Source organism: Aquarana catesbeiana, linkage group LG01, assembly GCF_042186555.1.
Source record: "Aquarana catesbeiana isolate 2022-GZ linkage group LG01, ASM4218655v1, whole genome shotgun sequence".
Lineage (NCBI taxonomy): Eukaryota > Metazoa > Chordata > Amphibia > Anura > Ranidae > Aquarana > Aquarana catesbeiana.
The window spans coordinates 821,643,476-821,659,669 of NC_133324.1; the positions used below are offsets into that span (position 1 = coordinate 821,643,476).

At 48.6% G+C, this 16,194-nt stretch overlaps 1 protein-coding gene across 1 annotated transcript in view; it reads left to right on the top strand.

The window, feature by feature from the left end:
• The first annotated feature begins 14,467 nt into the window (after positions 1-14,467).
• Positions 14,468-16,194, top strand: part of CHIC2 (cysteine rich hydrophobic domain 2) — a 51,451-nt gene continuing 49,724 nt past the window's right edge. Inside the window, exon 1 of the mRNA XM_073608440.1 lies at positions 14,468-14,759. Coding sequence (XP_073464541.1) covers positions 14,638-14,759 — 122 coding nt within the window. The 5' untranslated portion in view covers positions 14,468-14,637. The remainder of the gene's footprint in view (positions 14,760-16,194) is intronic.

Here is a 16,194-nt window from a genome sequence, read left to right on the forward strand (position 1 = left end):
TGCCGTTTGTCTGACTGATTTTCATCCATATTGCCAGGACCCAACATTACATTAAAGCCGCAAGCAGTTTTAAATTACTTTTATTCCTTTAAAAATGTCATTTTGTGCAGGGACTGTTCTAAGCATGGGAAACACGCGCCACTTTACAGGTATACTATAGACACCCCCCATGTACGATATTTAAAGGAATATTTCACTTTTTTTTCACTTTAAGCATCATTAAAATCACTGCTCCCGAAAAAACGTCAGTTTTTAAAACTTTTTTTTGCATTGATACATGTCTCCTGGGGCAGGACCTGGGTCCCCAAACCCTTTTTAGGACAATACCATGCATATTAACCTTTAAAATTAGCACTTTTGATTTCAACCGTTCGACTCCCATAGACTTTAATGGGGTTCTAAAGTTTGCGCAAATTTCGGTCCGTTCGCAGGTTCTGGTGCGAATCGAACCGGGGGGTGTTCGGCTCATCCCTACAGCACAGTAAACAGGGGCTCTATCATGGCTGTATCTCACATGGCTGTTTGCTGACTTTGTTAACTTATGGCTGCACTGTATAAAACAGACTGTAACACAGCACTGCCATAAAAAAGTCAGCAACTGTGAGGTACCTGGTAGTGAGCCTGACTGGTAGAAGGAGACCTCTCTTAAGCGCTGGTTCAGGAGCCGCTGGAAGTGGGAACAGTGGTCTCCTGAGCACAGTGGGTAGGAGGGCCTGATGCAGGTTCCAGCAGAAGCAGACACCGGAGCTGGGAGGATGTTCCGCAGGGATGGCTGAGCTGTGGATGTAGGTAACTGGTGCAGGCTGGTAGGTTGGCTGGCAGCCGGATATGAAGACTGTAGCTGGAAGCAAACAGGCAGGCTGGAAGCAGCGTTAAAGGCACAGGCAAGCAAGGTCAGACAGTCCGTATTTGGCAGGAGATCAGGCAGGGTATAAACAGGAGGGATGATCCAAGAATGGTCAGACAGGCAGGAGTTCGGCAACAGGTATCAGAGTAAACAAGGTCAGACAAGCCGGGTCGGATGGGAGACAGGAGAGTAGTCAAACGTAGCCGGGTCAAAAGTAGTAACAAGCAGGCAGATACTGGAACTTTCAGGTGCAGAGCTGCAGACGAACAGCAGCTAACATGAGCACCTGTCACCTTCTTAAAGGCCCCTTGGCGCCAAACGGCGCTAGCGCGAACGGGCGCGCGCACGGGCGCGCGCGCGCACCCGCGAACGCGCGAACAGGCATCCGCGGGAGCGCACCGGCGCCCCCTGGTGGGGATTTTGGCTGAATTCGCTGGAAAGCACTCCTTGTGGACCTACGTGCACGCAGGTTCACCCGACGACTGCTGACATGCCCCTGACATTGCCCCCCCCCAACGGGCAGCCTCCGGATGCCCAGATACACCTTTTTTTCAGGATGGGTAGAAAAGTATGCATGAATTAAACGTTTGGCATGAATATTACAGTCAGGTTCCCACGAGTTATTTTCCGGACCATACCCTTTCCACTTAATTAAAAACTGTACCTGCCCAGACCTCTTTCTGCAGTCGAGGATGGATTCCACTTCATACTCTTCATTGCCGTCCACCAGAACTGGTTCGGGGATCCTGGTACCCCTATCAGGAAAGGGATCATCTACAGCCGGCTTTAAGAGTGAAACGTGAAATACAGGGTGTATCTTAAGTGAATCAGGTAAGCATAATTCATACGATACTTCATTAATTTTCCTTTTCACAGGGAAAGGTCCAATAAATTTTGGAGCAAGCTTCTTGGAAGGACATGACAATCTGATATTATTAGTAGACAGCCATACCTTGTCGCCAAGCTGAAGGTTTAAATCTCCCCTTCTTTTCTCATCAAAGAACCGCTTATTATCCGCCTGCGCTTTGGATATCGCTTCCTGCAAGATCCGGTTATTATGACTGAAGAACTGTACAGTGTCCTGGACTGCTGGAACCGAAGATTCTGAAAGAAAATCTGGTAAAAAAGATGCATGAAACCCATAATTAGCAAAGAAAGGGGATTGACCTGTGGCAGAATGACTGGCATTATTGTACGCAAACTCTGCAAGTGGCAGCAAGGATACCCAATCATCTTGTACAAAAGATGTAAAACATCTAATGTACTGCTCCAAAGTTTGATTTGTCCGTTCAGTTTGCCCATTAGTTTGGGGATGGTATGCTGAGGACAGAGCTAGTTCAATCTTCAAATTTTCACAAAGGGCTCTCCAGAAGCGTGAGGTAAACTGCACCCCCCTATCAGACACAATATTTGCGGGAATCCCATGTAACCTAACGATTTCCTTAATAAACACACGGGCCGTCTCAACAGCAGAGGGTGTTCCTTTTAGGGGCACAAAGTGGGCCATTTTGGATAGCCGGTCGACGACCACAAAGATCGCCGAACACCCCTCAGAATATGGCAGTTCGACTATAAAGTCCATAGCTATCATCCTCCAGGGCCTATCTGGTATGGGCAATGGTCTTAGTAGTCCCCACGCTCTGTTCCTGGGGGTTTTGTTCTGGATGCAGACAGAGCAGGAGTTGACATATTTCTTGCAAAATTCCTTTAAGTTAGGCCACCAAAACGTGCGCTGCACCAGCTCAAGGGTCTTACGGACCCCGAAATGTCCTGCAAGTGGATGGTCATGCAAAAGTGTCAGCACCTTGACTCTGACGTTTTCTGGTACGAAGATTTGACTTCCCCTCCATAATAGTCCATCTCGAGATGTTAAGGAAGACTCCTGGAGACTTGAAGGTTCTGGGGATGCTTCTCTAATCATGGATAGCAAATCTGTCTGAAGGAGAAGAAAACTGTTTGCCGGCAAAATAGTGTCAGGGACGGAAGAGTCCTTGGGATTATCAAACATGCGTGACAGTGCGTCTGGTTTTATATTCTTGGAACCCGGCCGGTAGGTGATGTGGAAGCAAAACCGTGTAAAGAATAGAGCCCAACGGGCTTGTCTGGGTCTCAGTCTTCTAGCAGATCTTAGATACTCCAGATTTTTGTGGTCTGTATAAATCAGTACTGGGTGGACTGCACCTTCAAGCAAGTATCTCCATTCTTCCAAGGCCGTCTTGATGGCAAGTAACTCCCGATCCCCCACATCGTAGTTCCGCTCAGCCGGCGAAAGTTTCCTAGAGAAGAACCCAACAGGATGCATCAGGTCTTTGTTGCCCTGACGTTGGGAAATGATAGCACCCACAGCTACTTCGGAAGCATCAACCTCTAGAATAAATGGCAAAGATGGGTCTGGATGGCTGAGAATCGGAGCTGACGTGAAACGCCTCTTTAATTCCTCAAAGGCCTCCTGGGCTTCCTGGTTCCAGTGGAAACGGATATTCTGCTTGGTTAGCTGTGTAATGGGGGAGATGATGGCAGAGAACCCCCTGATAAACTTTCTGTAAAAGTTCGCAAATCCAACGAAGCGTTGAATGCCTTTCTTGTCCATGGGTGCTGGCCATTCTAACACAGCAGACACTTTCCGAGGATCCATTTTAATACCGGTCGGGGAGATGACTAGCCCCAGAAACTGAATCTCTTCTTGTTCAAATTCGCACTTCTCCGCTTTGGCGTACAATCTGTGCAAGCGGAGTCGGGCTAAAACTTTACGGACATGTTCCCTGTGTTGTTCAAGGGAACTGGAGAAGATAAGGATATCGTCCAAGTAGACAATTAAAAAGATGTCCAGGAAATCTTTAAACACATCGTTGACCAGATGTTGAAATGTGGCAGGAGCATTGCAAAGGCCAAAGGGCATGACCAAATATTCGTAGTGCCCGAAACGGGTCCGGAAAGCCGTCTTCCACTCATCCCCGGCCCGAATGCGGACCAGATTGTAGGCCCCTCTCAGATCCAATTTGGTAAAGATAATGGCGGTCCGTAATTTTTGAAACAGTTCTGGTATTAGGGGCAACGGATAGCGGTTCTTGACCGTAATCTTGTTCAATTCCCGGTAGTCCACACAAGGGCGGAGCGTAAGGTCTTTCTTAGAGACAAAAAATATTCCCGCCCCAGCTGGTGAAGTGGACTGTCGAATGAAGCCTTTTTCAAGATTTTCATTGATGTAAACCTTAAGCGCCTCTTGTTCCTTCTCGGATAGTGGAAAGATGCGCCCAAAAGGGATCTCAGCTCCAGGAAGCAATTCAATTGGACAGTCATAGGGGCGATGGGGTGGCAGAGAATCTGCTCCCTTCTTGCTGAATACATCTGCAAAGTCTTGGTAGACCTCTGGTACGTTTTGAAGCAGATCTGGGTCAGAGTCCATACATAGTAGGGTGGTAGCAGGATTAACAGGTTCAGGTAGGCAATGTCTTTGACAATAGGGTGACTGGAACTTGATCTCGCCCGTGGTCCAATTGACAAGAGGATTGTGGGCCTGTAGCCAGGGCATACCCAAAATGATTGGGAAAAGAGGTGATGAGATAACGTCCAAGATTAAGATCTCTCGATGCTGGGATGAACAGATAGCAGACAGAGGAAGGGTCTCTTGAGAAACTAGCCCGGATTTTATATGGGACCCATCGGCCAGAAAGATTGAAAGTCTATGTGTTTTATCTTTTAAAGGAAGATCTTGCTGGGTAGCAAAAGTGGAGTCAACGAAACAGCTACATGCCCCGGAATCAACAATGGCGTTGACTTGAATTGTTCTTCCCTGAAGCTGTAATGAGAGAGGGAGAACAAGTTGAGTGGCATTGGCTGTTAAAGCAGACAAACTGGTTGGAGCTGAAGAAAAACACTTACGGATCTTCACTGGGCAGTTGTTCACGTAGTGGCCCGTTCCGCCACAATAGAGGCAAAGGTTCAGTTGGCGCCTGCGTGCCCGTTCTTCAGGGGTCAGAGTAGTACGCATAAGTCCAAGCTGCATGGGTTCAGAGGCGTCAGTTGCTTGATTGGCTGGGTTTGGCCCGGCAGAAGGTGGATACCGGGAGGCAGGCAGCGGGGCTCTGGCAGTCATCCACATAGGCCGATTTTGTTGGGCAGATCGTTCAGACCGGCGCTCACGAAGGCGTCGGTCAATTTGGATAGTGATGGCAATGAGCTCTTCTAAGGTGTCAGGCATTCCTACTCGGGCAAGCTCGTCCTTAAGACCCTCCGATAACCCCATGCGGAACTGGTGGCGTAGGGCTGCGTTATTCCACTGAGTATCCGCGCTCCAGCGTCGAAAGTCCATGACATAGTCCTCGGCCGGTCTACGGCCTTGCTGGAGCGCGATCAAGGCTGCCTCAGCGGTGGCAGCCCGCTGAGGATCCTCATAGAGCTGGGCCATGGCTTCAAAAAAGGCAGGTAGGGTCTGGACCTGTATGGCGTTGGATTCAAGTAAGCGATGAGCCCAGGTCTGGGGTTCCCCCTGTAGAAGGGATACCACAAACCCCACTTTGGTGGCTTCCAAAGAAAAAGTCCGTGGCTGTAATCCAAAGTAAAGTTGACAAGCGCTGCGGAAGGCCACAAACTTAGTTCGGTCACCGGAAAACTTGTCAGGAACAGGTACTCTTGGTTCTGGTGGAAGCATGACCACTGAGGGTGGTGCTGCGGCCTGTACTGGAACAGCTGCGGGTGCAGAGGCCACACCACCGGAACCACTGAGGTTTAACACTTGCCCTTCCAGTCTGTTATAACTGTCTTGTAGAGTCTTTACTGCTTGGGTGAGGGCCGCCAAGTGTGTACAGATCTCCTGAATAGGAGAGGTCTCTCCTGCAGGCTCAGTCATGGCTGTTCGTACTGTGAGGTACCTGGTAGTGAGCCTGACTGGTAGAAGGAGACCTCTCTTAAGCGCTGGTTCAGGAGCCGCTGGAAGTGGGAACAGTGGTCTCCTGAGCACAGTGGGTAGGAGGGCCTGATGCAGGTTCCAGCAGAAGCAGACACCGGAGCTGGGAGGATGTTCCGCAGGGATGGCTGAGCTGTGGATGTAGGTAACTGGTGCAGGCTGGTAGGTTGGCTGGCAGCCGGATATGAAGACTGTAGCTGGAAGCAAACAGGCAGGCTGGAAGCAGCGTTAAAGGCACAGGCAAGCAAGGTCAGACAGTCCGTATTTGGCAGGAGATCAGGCAGGGTATAAACAGGAGGGATGATCCAAGAATGGTCAGACAGGCAGGAGTTCGGCAACAGGTATCAGAGTAAACAAGGTCAGACAAGCCGGGTCGGATGGGAGACAGGAGAGTAGTCAAACGTAGCCGGGTCAAAAGTAGTAACAAGCAGGCAGATACTGGAACTTTCAGGTGCAGAGCTGCAGACGAACAGCAGCTAACATGAGCACCTGTCACCTTCTTAAAGGCCCCTTGGCGCCAAACGGCGCTAGCGCGAACGGGCGCGCGCACGGGCGCGCGCGCGCACCCGCGAACGCGCGAACGCGCGTACAGGCATCCGCGGGAGCGCACCGGCGCCCCCTGGTGGGGATTTTGGCTGAATTCGCTGGAAAGCACTCCTTGTGGACCTACGTGCACGCAGGTTCACCCGACGACTGCTGACATGCCCCTGACAGCAACCATGAGACACAGAGCCATGCTGCCTGTGAAGACTATTGTAATGCTAATGATAACCTGCTGTGTTGGGAGTTATATTATAAAAAAAGACACAGTGAGGATTCTATGCTTTATTCTTCACTCACTGTGTCCATTGCAGCACGCTCTCCTTCCTGTCCGGTAGGCTCCTCGCATCTCAGCACCTGAGAATGCCGGGCGGAAAATCAAAGTATCTCTCCGCCGGCCGGGACTAATTGAGTAGCGGTCAGAATGATATACATCTGCTCCCGAAAATGAAGAAATACTCCTTCCTCTGTGCACACCTGGGCCCCTCTGTTGACCTGATGGGGCCCAGGAAAAATGGTATAACCCTGCTCCATAAAACAAGTAGGAGTGGGGGAGAAGTTTACCAAGCTCGATTTAAAAAAAAAAATTGAATGCAGCAATGAGCTGTAATGCTGGCCAGGCCCCTCTATGCAGCCTATAGGGCCGGGCCCGGTACAACAGGGCCGGTTGTACTGCCCTATCAGCGGCCCTGCTTCCCACACAACAAGAAATGCCACTTTATGTGTAAGGTCAGAAAAGGGAATACCCCTGAGTTGTTCAAAGAGTGACTGCAGAGTGGAGAAAACCAGACTGAGAAGGCCTGCAGGTCCTTGGACCTGGCAACAAACCTGTTCCATTTATTGAATCTGGAAGCCAAAAGATCCATGTATGGCGTCCCCTATGTGCGGTAAAGGGGCTGGAAAAACTTCTGAATAGAGGACCAATTCCCTGATAAATGAGAAGGTCCACCTTCCAATTTTCAATGTGAAAGATGTCAAGGGTGGACAGGGCCAGCACATGAAGTTCTGCCTAAGAGAGGTTCAAGGTTACTTCTTTTAGAGCCACTCAACTCTTGGTGCCTCCTTGATGATTGATGTTGGTTATGGCTATGGGATTGTCTGACTGGATACTCGTCCCTGGGATTCAGAATTTTTTTTATCGGGAAGGCCAATTTAATTCAATGCCCATGCCCCCTGCAACTAGACAGTGTCCAAGACTGCACCCCAGCCCGAGAGGCTGGCATCCATTGTGAGAACCTTCAACGATTGGGGTTAATAAGGGCTACCCTAACTCCAGCGCTGGGTTAAAAAACAGTCCCACAACAAAGTCTGTTTGTCTTTGATTGCCAGAAAGTTGAGTTGCAATGGTCTTGAGTAAAAATTGAGTGTACTCTACGGTCGGATTGCTTATCTACTGGGCTTTTAAACACAGGATTATCATAGACGGGGTCTATGAGGATCTTGTTAAAGCAGTAGTAAACTTGTACCTACAAGTAAGCTTACAATATGTAGGTTGCGCTGTTGGTTCCAGACAATGACGTCACTGCATGTACAGTACACTCTGTATTCGAATGTTAATTTTAATGTCAAATTTCGATTTCGTTTTAGTCATAGTTTTTTTACTAAAATGCCATTTTAGTTTTAGTCGTATTTTAGTCATCTGAATTGTTTTAGTCTTATTTTAGTCAACTACAATCTCCAATACATTTTAGTTGACTAAAATTTAGCGAGCTTAGTTAAATTGTACTGCATTATTTAATAATTTCCCTAGAATTGCCAAACTCATTATATACTCCTGGAGTAAAAACCTAATAACATGTTATTATTTATGGTATTAAGGTATGAACATGCACTACAGACACAGATGTAGCTGCTGTGATATATACAGGTGATACTCGAAAAATTAGAATATCGTGCAAAAGTTAATTTATTTCACTAATGCAACTTAAAAGGTAATATATGAGATAGACTCATTACATGCAAAGCAAGATAGTTCAAGCCGTGATTTGTCATAATTGTGATGATTATGGCTTACAGCTCATGAAAACCCCAAATCCACAATATCAGAAAATGTGAATATTACATGCAATCAATAAAACAAGGATTGTACATAGAACAATATCGGACCTCTGAAAAGTATAAGCATGCATATGTACTCAGTACTTGGTTTGGGCCCCTTTTGCAGCAATTACTGCCTCAATGGGGCGTGGCATGGAAGCTATCAGCCTGTGGCACTGCTGAGGTGTTATGGAAGACCAGGATGCTTCAATAGCAGCCTTCAGCTCTTCTGCATTGTTCGGTCCCATGTCTCTTTCTCTAAGCAATGCCCCATAGATTCTCTATGGGGTTCAGGTCAGGCGAGTTTGCTGGCCAATCAAGCACAGTAATCCCATGGTCATTGAACCAGGTTTTGGTGCTTTTGGCAGTGTGCGCAGGTACCAAGTCCTGCTGGAAAATTAAGTCAGCATCCCCATAGAACTCTTCTGCGGAAGGAAGCATGAAGTGCTCCAAAATCTCCTGGTAGACGGCTACGTTGACCCTGGACTTAATGAAGCACAGTGGACCATCACCAGCAGACGATATGGCTCCCCAAATCAACACAGACTGTGGAAACTTCACAGTGGACTTCAAGCATCTTGCAGTGTGTGCCTCTTCATTCTTCCTCCATACTCTGGATCCTTCGTTTTCAACTGTGCAACAGACCAGGTCTGGTTTTCTTTAGCCCAGGTAAGACGCTTCTGACGTTATTTGTTGTTTAGGAGTGGCTTGACAAGAGGAATACGAAATTTGAAGCCCATGACCAGGATCTGTCTGTGTGTGGTGGCTCTTGATGCACTGACTCCAGCTTCAGTCTACTCCTTGTGAAAGTCCCCAACACTTTTGAATGGCCTTTTCCTGACAATCCTCTCTAGGCTGCGGTCATCCCTGCTGCTTGTGCACCTTTTTCTTCCACACTTTTCCCTTCCACATAACTTTCTATTAATGTGCTTTGATACAGCACTTTGGGAACATCCAACTTCTTTTGCAATTACCTTTTGAGGCTTTCCCTCCTTATGGAGGGTGTCAATGATGGTTTTCTGCACTGTCAGGTCAGCAGTCTTTCCCATGATTGTGATTCCTACTGAACCAGACTGAGAGACCATTTAAAGGCTCAGGAACCCTTTGCAGGTGTTATGGCTTAATTAGCTAATTAGAGTGGGACACTTTGAGCCTAAGACCCCATTCACACAGGGGCAACACGACTTGCAGGTCGCCTCAGCGAGGCGACCTGCAAACGAATGCCCGGGCGACTTGCAAAACGACTTCTGCATAGAAGTCTATGCAAGTCGCCCCAAGTCGCCCCCGAAGTCGTACAGGAACCTTTTTCTAAGTCGGAGCGACTTGCGTCGCTCCCCTTAGAACGGCTCCATAGTACAGAACGGGAGGCGACTTGTCAGGCGACTAGGTCGCCTGACAAGTCGTCCCTGTGTGAATGGGGTCTAAATATTGCACCTTTTCACAAAATTCTAATTTTCTGAGATTGTGGACTAGTTTTTTCATGAGCTGTAAGCCATAATCATCACAATTATGAAAAATCACGGCTTGAACTATCTTGCTTTGCATGTAATGAGTCTATCTCATATATTAGTTTCACCTTTTAAGTTGCATTAGTGCAATAAATGAACTTTTGCACGATATTCTAATTTTTCGAGTATCACCTGTATAACGTCTTTAGATATAAAGCCAAGTTTCATAAACAAACAAAAATATTGCTTTTTGACAAACAAAAGTGCAACTTTAACCACTTCCCGCCTGCCATATAGCAATATGATGTGTGCAAAGTGGTTGCATTATCCTGACTGAACGTCATATGATGTCCAGCAGGATAAGCCACTAGTGTACGCCCGTACGCAGCGCGGTGATCAGTGGTGTGGTGTGTCAGTCTGACACACCGTATCTCTGATCCCGGTAAAGAGCCTCTGACAAAGGCTCTTTACCATGTGATCAACTGTGTCCAATCACACCGCATCACAGTGTAAACAGGAAGAGCCGTATATCGGCTTTTCCTCCACTCGCGCTGACAGGTGCGAGTAGAGGAGAGCTGATTGGCTGTTCTCCTGACAGGGGGGTCTGCACTGATTGATTATCAGTGCAGCCCCCCCCCCCCGAGGATGTCCAGCCAGGACCACCAGGGATGCCCACCCATGACCACCAGGTATGCCAATCAATGCCCAATAGGGATGGCACTGTTCCCATCAGTGATGCCTGCCAGTGCCCCCTTATCAGTGCTGCTTACCAGTGCCACCCCTCAGTGCCCATCAGTGCTGCATATCAGTGCCTGTCAGTGCTGCTTATCAGTGCCGCCTATCAGTGCCCATCAGTGCTGCATATTAGTGCCTCATCATCAGTGCCACCTCATTAGTGCCAATCAATACTGCCTTTGTCAGTGCCCGTCAGTGCAGCCTCATCAGTAACCATCGATGAAGGAGAAAACGAACTTATTTACAAAGTTTTATAACAGAAACAAAGCGCAAAAAATAAAAACCTCAGTGGTGATAAAATACCACCAAAAGAATGATCTATTTGTGGGGAAAAAAATGATAAAAATTGTTTGGGTACAGCGTCGCATGACCATGTAATTGTCATTCAAAATGTGATAGCACTGAAAGCTGAAAATTGGTCTGGGCAGGAAGGTGTACAAGTGCCCTGTATTGAAGTGGTTAAAATATAAAAAAACAAAAAACTGTAAACTTGTTTGGCTGTAATGCCATTGCACATATTACCTAAAAACACTATATTACCAAAAGTATTGGGACACCTGCTTTTACACGCACATGAAATTTAATGCCATCCCAGTCTTAGTCCATGGGGTTCAATACTGATTTGGCCCATCCTTTGCAGCTATAACAGATTCAACTCTTCTGGGAAGGCTGTCCACAAGGTTTAGGAGTGTGTCTATGGGAATGCTTGACCATTCTTCCACATGCACATTTGTGAGGTCAGGCATCGATGTGGACAAGAAGGCCTGGCTCGCAGCCTCCGATTTAATTCATCCCAATGGTGCTCTATCGGGTTGAGGTCAGGACTCTGTGCAGGCCAGTCAAGTTCCTCTACGCCAAACTCACTCATCCACTCGGTTCTGAAAACACAGCAAAAACAGGTGCGGGAAATCGCATGTTGCAAAAGTAACATGCAATTTCCCTGTGGCTGCAATTTGAAAAAGGTGTAGGGTCCTTTTTCCTGCATTTCCGACAGGTATGGCAGCCCAGTCAAATGAATGGGCCACTGTGCTGTGCAAACGTGGCATGTAGAAACTGAACATATGTGAACCTAGCTTCCACTTTAACCACTTCCTGTCTTTAGGTCATTTATAAACAGCTTAAAGAGCAGTTCCACCCCCCCCCCCCCCCCGCCATTTTTTTTTTAAATCAGCAGCTACAAATAGTGTACTGTAGCTGCTGACTTTTTCTATTAGGGTACTTACCAGGCATCCAGTGGTGTCCTGAATTGGCTCTCAGGGTCTGCCATCTCCATCTTGGCTAAGGGAAACCGTCAGTGAAACCTTGTGGCTTCACTGCCGGTTTCCTACAGTGCATACGAGAATTGCACTGTGCTTTCTCAATGGGCCGGCTATGGGGGTGAAGGAGGAGGGGGTGAACTTCTGACTCAATTTGTCATGGAAAACTGACCCAGAAGTGGGAGCGGTAACATGTCAAAACCAGGTACCCCCCCCCCCCAAAAGGTTCCAAATGTGGTAGCGGAGGGGTATCATTTTTTGCAGCTTGCAATTCTCTTTCTATACAGCCACTGGCTTACTTTTAATGAGGGCGGAAGCCCCCCTCCCCCCTGCTGCCTTTACTGGGCTCTCCTTTCCAATCGGGGACTAGCGACTAGCTGCATCCATTTCCAGGCACATAGTGAGAGGAACTGATGTTGTTCCCCCCACTGGGTGACATCAGAAGCTGGAAGCGACAAGGATTTTATCACTGTCAGCCTCATGTCCCATTAATGGCTCCAACAGCATAGAAAGCCAAAAATGCAGGTTATCCTATGGGCATAGTTCACACCATTGCAGTGCAATGCAGTGCTATAAAAAAAGTACAGCCAGCTGCATTTTTCCACACTGCAAATGCACAGCAATGCACTGCAGTGCACATAAAAGCCCAAAGAAAGAAAGAGGGAATGACCTCACAGGACAAACGTGGACGGAAAAAAGCACATCAACTGCATGTATACACCTCCCAACCTTCCCGGATTCGGCGGGACTGTCCTGGGATTTGATATAAGTCCCGGCGAGTCAAGGCTAAGTTCCGGAGTGGAGGCCAGTGCTGGAACAAGTTCCAGCACTTGGTTCCTGGGACTTGTCCAGCGGGGGCGGGCTCGCATGTGCACTGGTTGCCTCTGCCCAGCAGCTTGTGCATGGTGTATGGGGTACTACACACTGTGACCCAGGCTCTGTATTGCAGCTGACATCTCCCCACCAGCTGCCTGTCACAGTAAGTTACTCTGACAGACAGCTGGTGGGGAGATGTCGGCTGCAATACAGAGACTGTACCGTGGTGTCTGCTATCACCAGGGCTGGAACTAGGCGGTGTGGGAGTGTCGGTTATCACTAGCACGGAGCATTTGCCCAGGTCTCCTGCAAGGTGTCCCTGGGGTCTCCAGCACAGTGATCGCCGACACTGCAGCAGCCGGTATCTCTCCCAGCTGGCTGCATGTTTACAGCAGCAATAGTGGCAGAGCACCAAGGGACGTTTCCCATAGGTTCCTCCTCAGCTCTGAAGGAGCTCTCCCGGCGCTGAGGAATTGTGAGGAACGGAAATCTGTGCTTGGGGCAGGAAGAAAAGGAATTGAGGGATTGAGGATTTTTGTGCTGCAAGGGAAAATTTGGAGGTGAGTGCATTTTATTGGGGGGGGGGGGGGGGGGTTGTGCTTGTAGGGGAGGTTTTGTGGGGAGGGGTTAAATAAGAGATTTTTGCTAAGGAGGAATTGGGGGGCAGGGGCTAAGAATGTGTGTAAGAAGAGAGGTTTGGAGGGGATTTATACTGGAAGGGATATATGGGAGGTAAGGCTTTGTACTCAGAGGTGAGATTTGGGGGGGGGGGGTAAGATAATTTGTGTAAGAAGGAGGGGTTTGGGGAAGATATGGGGGGATCTGTGCTGAGAGTGGGGAGGGTGTGGGGGATGATTTGTGCCGAGAGGGAGGTATCTGTGCTGAGAGGGGGGAGGGTGAGGGGGATGATTTGTGCCGAGAGGGAGGTATCGGTGCGAGGAGGGGGGAGATGTGGGGGATGATTTGTGCTGAGAGGGGGATTTGGGGGGGGGGTAAGAGAATTTGGATAAGAATAAGGGATTTGGGGAATGTATGCTGTAAGGAGGGATATGGGGGGCATTTTGTGCTGAGAGGGGGGATTCGAGCTATAAGGGGATATAGGAGGGTGACGATTTAGGCTGAGAGGAGGATTTTTGCAGGGAGGGGAGATTGGGGGAAGGTTTGTGCTGAGAGGGGGTTTGTGTTGGAAGGGGGTATGTGGAGCTGAGGATTATTGCTGAGAGGGGGAGGGATTTGTGCTGTGAGGGGGCTAAGATGATTTGTTCTAGAAGGAGGATTTTGAGGGGGAAGAGAATTTATACTGGAAGGGGAGATTGGGGGAGGGATTTGTGCTGGGAGGGGGGATTTAGGAGGGGGATAGAAGAAGTTTTGACAGGAGTGATTGGGAGGTATTTGTGCTGTAGCCTGTAGGGATGATTTTGGGGGGAGAGAGGAATTTATACCAGAAGCTGTATTTGTGTGTGGTGGGGGGTGAGTAAAAGAATTTATGCTGGGGGGATTGGGATGGAGAAGATGATGAGAAGGGGGATTTGTGAGGATGACTGAGCAGATTAGTGCTGGATTTCGCATATTTTTGCTGGAAAGGTAAACTGGGGAAGAGTATTGCTTGCACTATCACAGGTCCTCTCCCCTCCCAAAGCACCATTCACCCACTATATATCTGTCCCCAACTCTACCCCACATTCTACAGACATGCTTGTAAAATAAAAACATGCTGCTTTTTCTCTCTACACACTGTTTGGTGAGAATGTATTGAGGTAAAGACAATGGTTTCTCTGTCCACAAACATTCCCTACGTCCTGAAATCAACCGCATGCAGAAATACAAGCTCGGTGTAAGTGGAACAATAAAGTTTAGAAAGCAAACAAAAAATAGCCTATTGCGGCACCAGTAGCGCCCGGATTTGTGACGTACGGTACGTCGTGACGTCAGGGCGCAGCGGCCGGGTATGGCGGCCTCAGCTTCCTGGTGATTGCAGCAGCCGGGAAGAGGAGGGGGGGAAAGTGGCTGCAACGCTTCCTGGTGTGCGCCCGGCGGAGGAGAGGAGCGAGAATGGCGGACTTTGATGAGATTTATGAAGAGGAGGAAGAGGATGAAGAGCGGGCCCTGGAGGAGCAGCTTCTCAAGTATTCTCCTGACCCGGTGGTGGTCCGAGGATGCGGGCACGTCACAGTGTAAGGCGGCCGGGAAGAAAAGAGGGGGTGTCTGATAACAGGAGGGGGGTATAGTCTGGCTGTGTTTGTGTGTACATTGTATAGAAAGGGGGGGGGGGGGGGGCAGCTGTGCCTGGCAACCAATCGGCTTTTACCTTCAGCTTATTCAGCTAACCTTTGAAAATGAAAGAGAGAAGCTGATTGGTTGCCGTGCAGCAGATTCAGAGTAAGTTGCCCCTCTGAGTTGTCTGATACTTCCTAGTGACTCTTGGCAGCAATGTGATCGAAGAGCTTTCATCGCACATTTCTAAATATTAAAGTGGAACTTTGGTTCTTCCCCGTGCCGCTGTTATTGTGAGTGTGCCCATGGGCCAAGCTCAGCCTGCGAGTCCTGGCAGAGCCCATTGGTGCATCCGCACATGTGCAGTGGGGGTTTCTGTGCATGCCCCAAGCCAGGGAGGGTTTTGTAATCGATTGATGCCAGTCTGCACATATGTGGGGAACCTCATGCATGCACAGGTGGCCAGGAAGCCATCGCATGCACAGATGTGGCACAGGGCTCTCTGCTCTCTCAGGACCTGAGCCGTGCAGCACATCTTCACACATGCAGGGGGTGAGGGAAACGTCTGGCCTAGGTGAGAAAAGTGGAAGGGCTGCATATATAACTTTTTTTTTTATAACATACTTTGGCCATGGAGGGAGGCAGAGCAGCACAAGATGTCATTTAGGCCCCATTCACAATTTTGCATACTAGGAACAAGTGTTCCCACTAGGGATGCACCAATACCTGTTTTTTTAACAGCGAGTACTGAAACTTGTGCTTCACGACTCGCTGGCACCGGTTACCAATGCCGTGCGATTTGTGGCCATACAAAATGAATGGACCTGAATCGCATGTGATTTGAACAGTTAGCTGGTGGGGTTCCAGTCCAAATAACTTGCGGTTTCCTGCACTGCATCCATGTGAACCCAGGCTGAAGTAACTATGACAAGCCTGGGTTCACACAGGATAATGGGAGTTATTATCACACAAGGAGAGCAGCCCCTGAAACAGTCCTAAAAAGTCTAATAAAAATAACAGTAGTCCATAAAGTTCATCCCCCGGGGGCTGCTATGCCCATAGGGTGAAGCCAGCTTTATAATGAAGCAGTATAGAAAGACGGGGAAGCGCCATCCAAGTTCGGCAATGGGCAAACCGTTTATTAAAAAAAACAACTTGCATGTTAAAAGTACATATCAAATCCAAATCTGCTCTGTCATAGTGTCCCCATCCTGTGGGACCCACCATGATGGAAAATGGCAGCCGATTGTCATGCTCACAGGGCTGGAGGAGATGTATAGATCTGTAGAAGGAGCTTGCAAGCTCTGAGCGCGTAGCCTCTTACTGCAGCGGTCCGCCCGCAAGCTGATGTCACTTCTGCCCTATACCCACGTGTGCGCTGCAAGCTGGTTTACA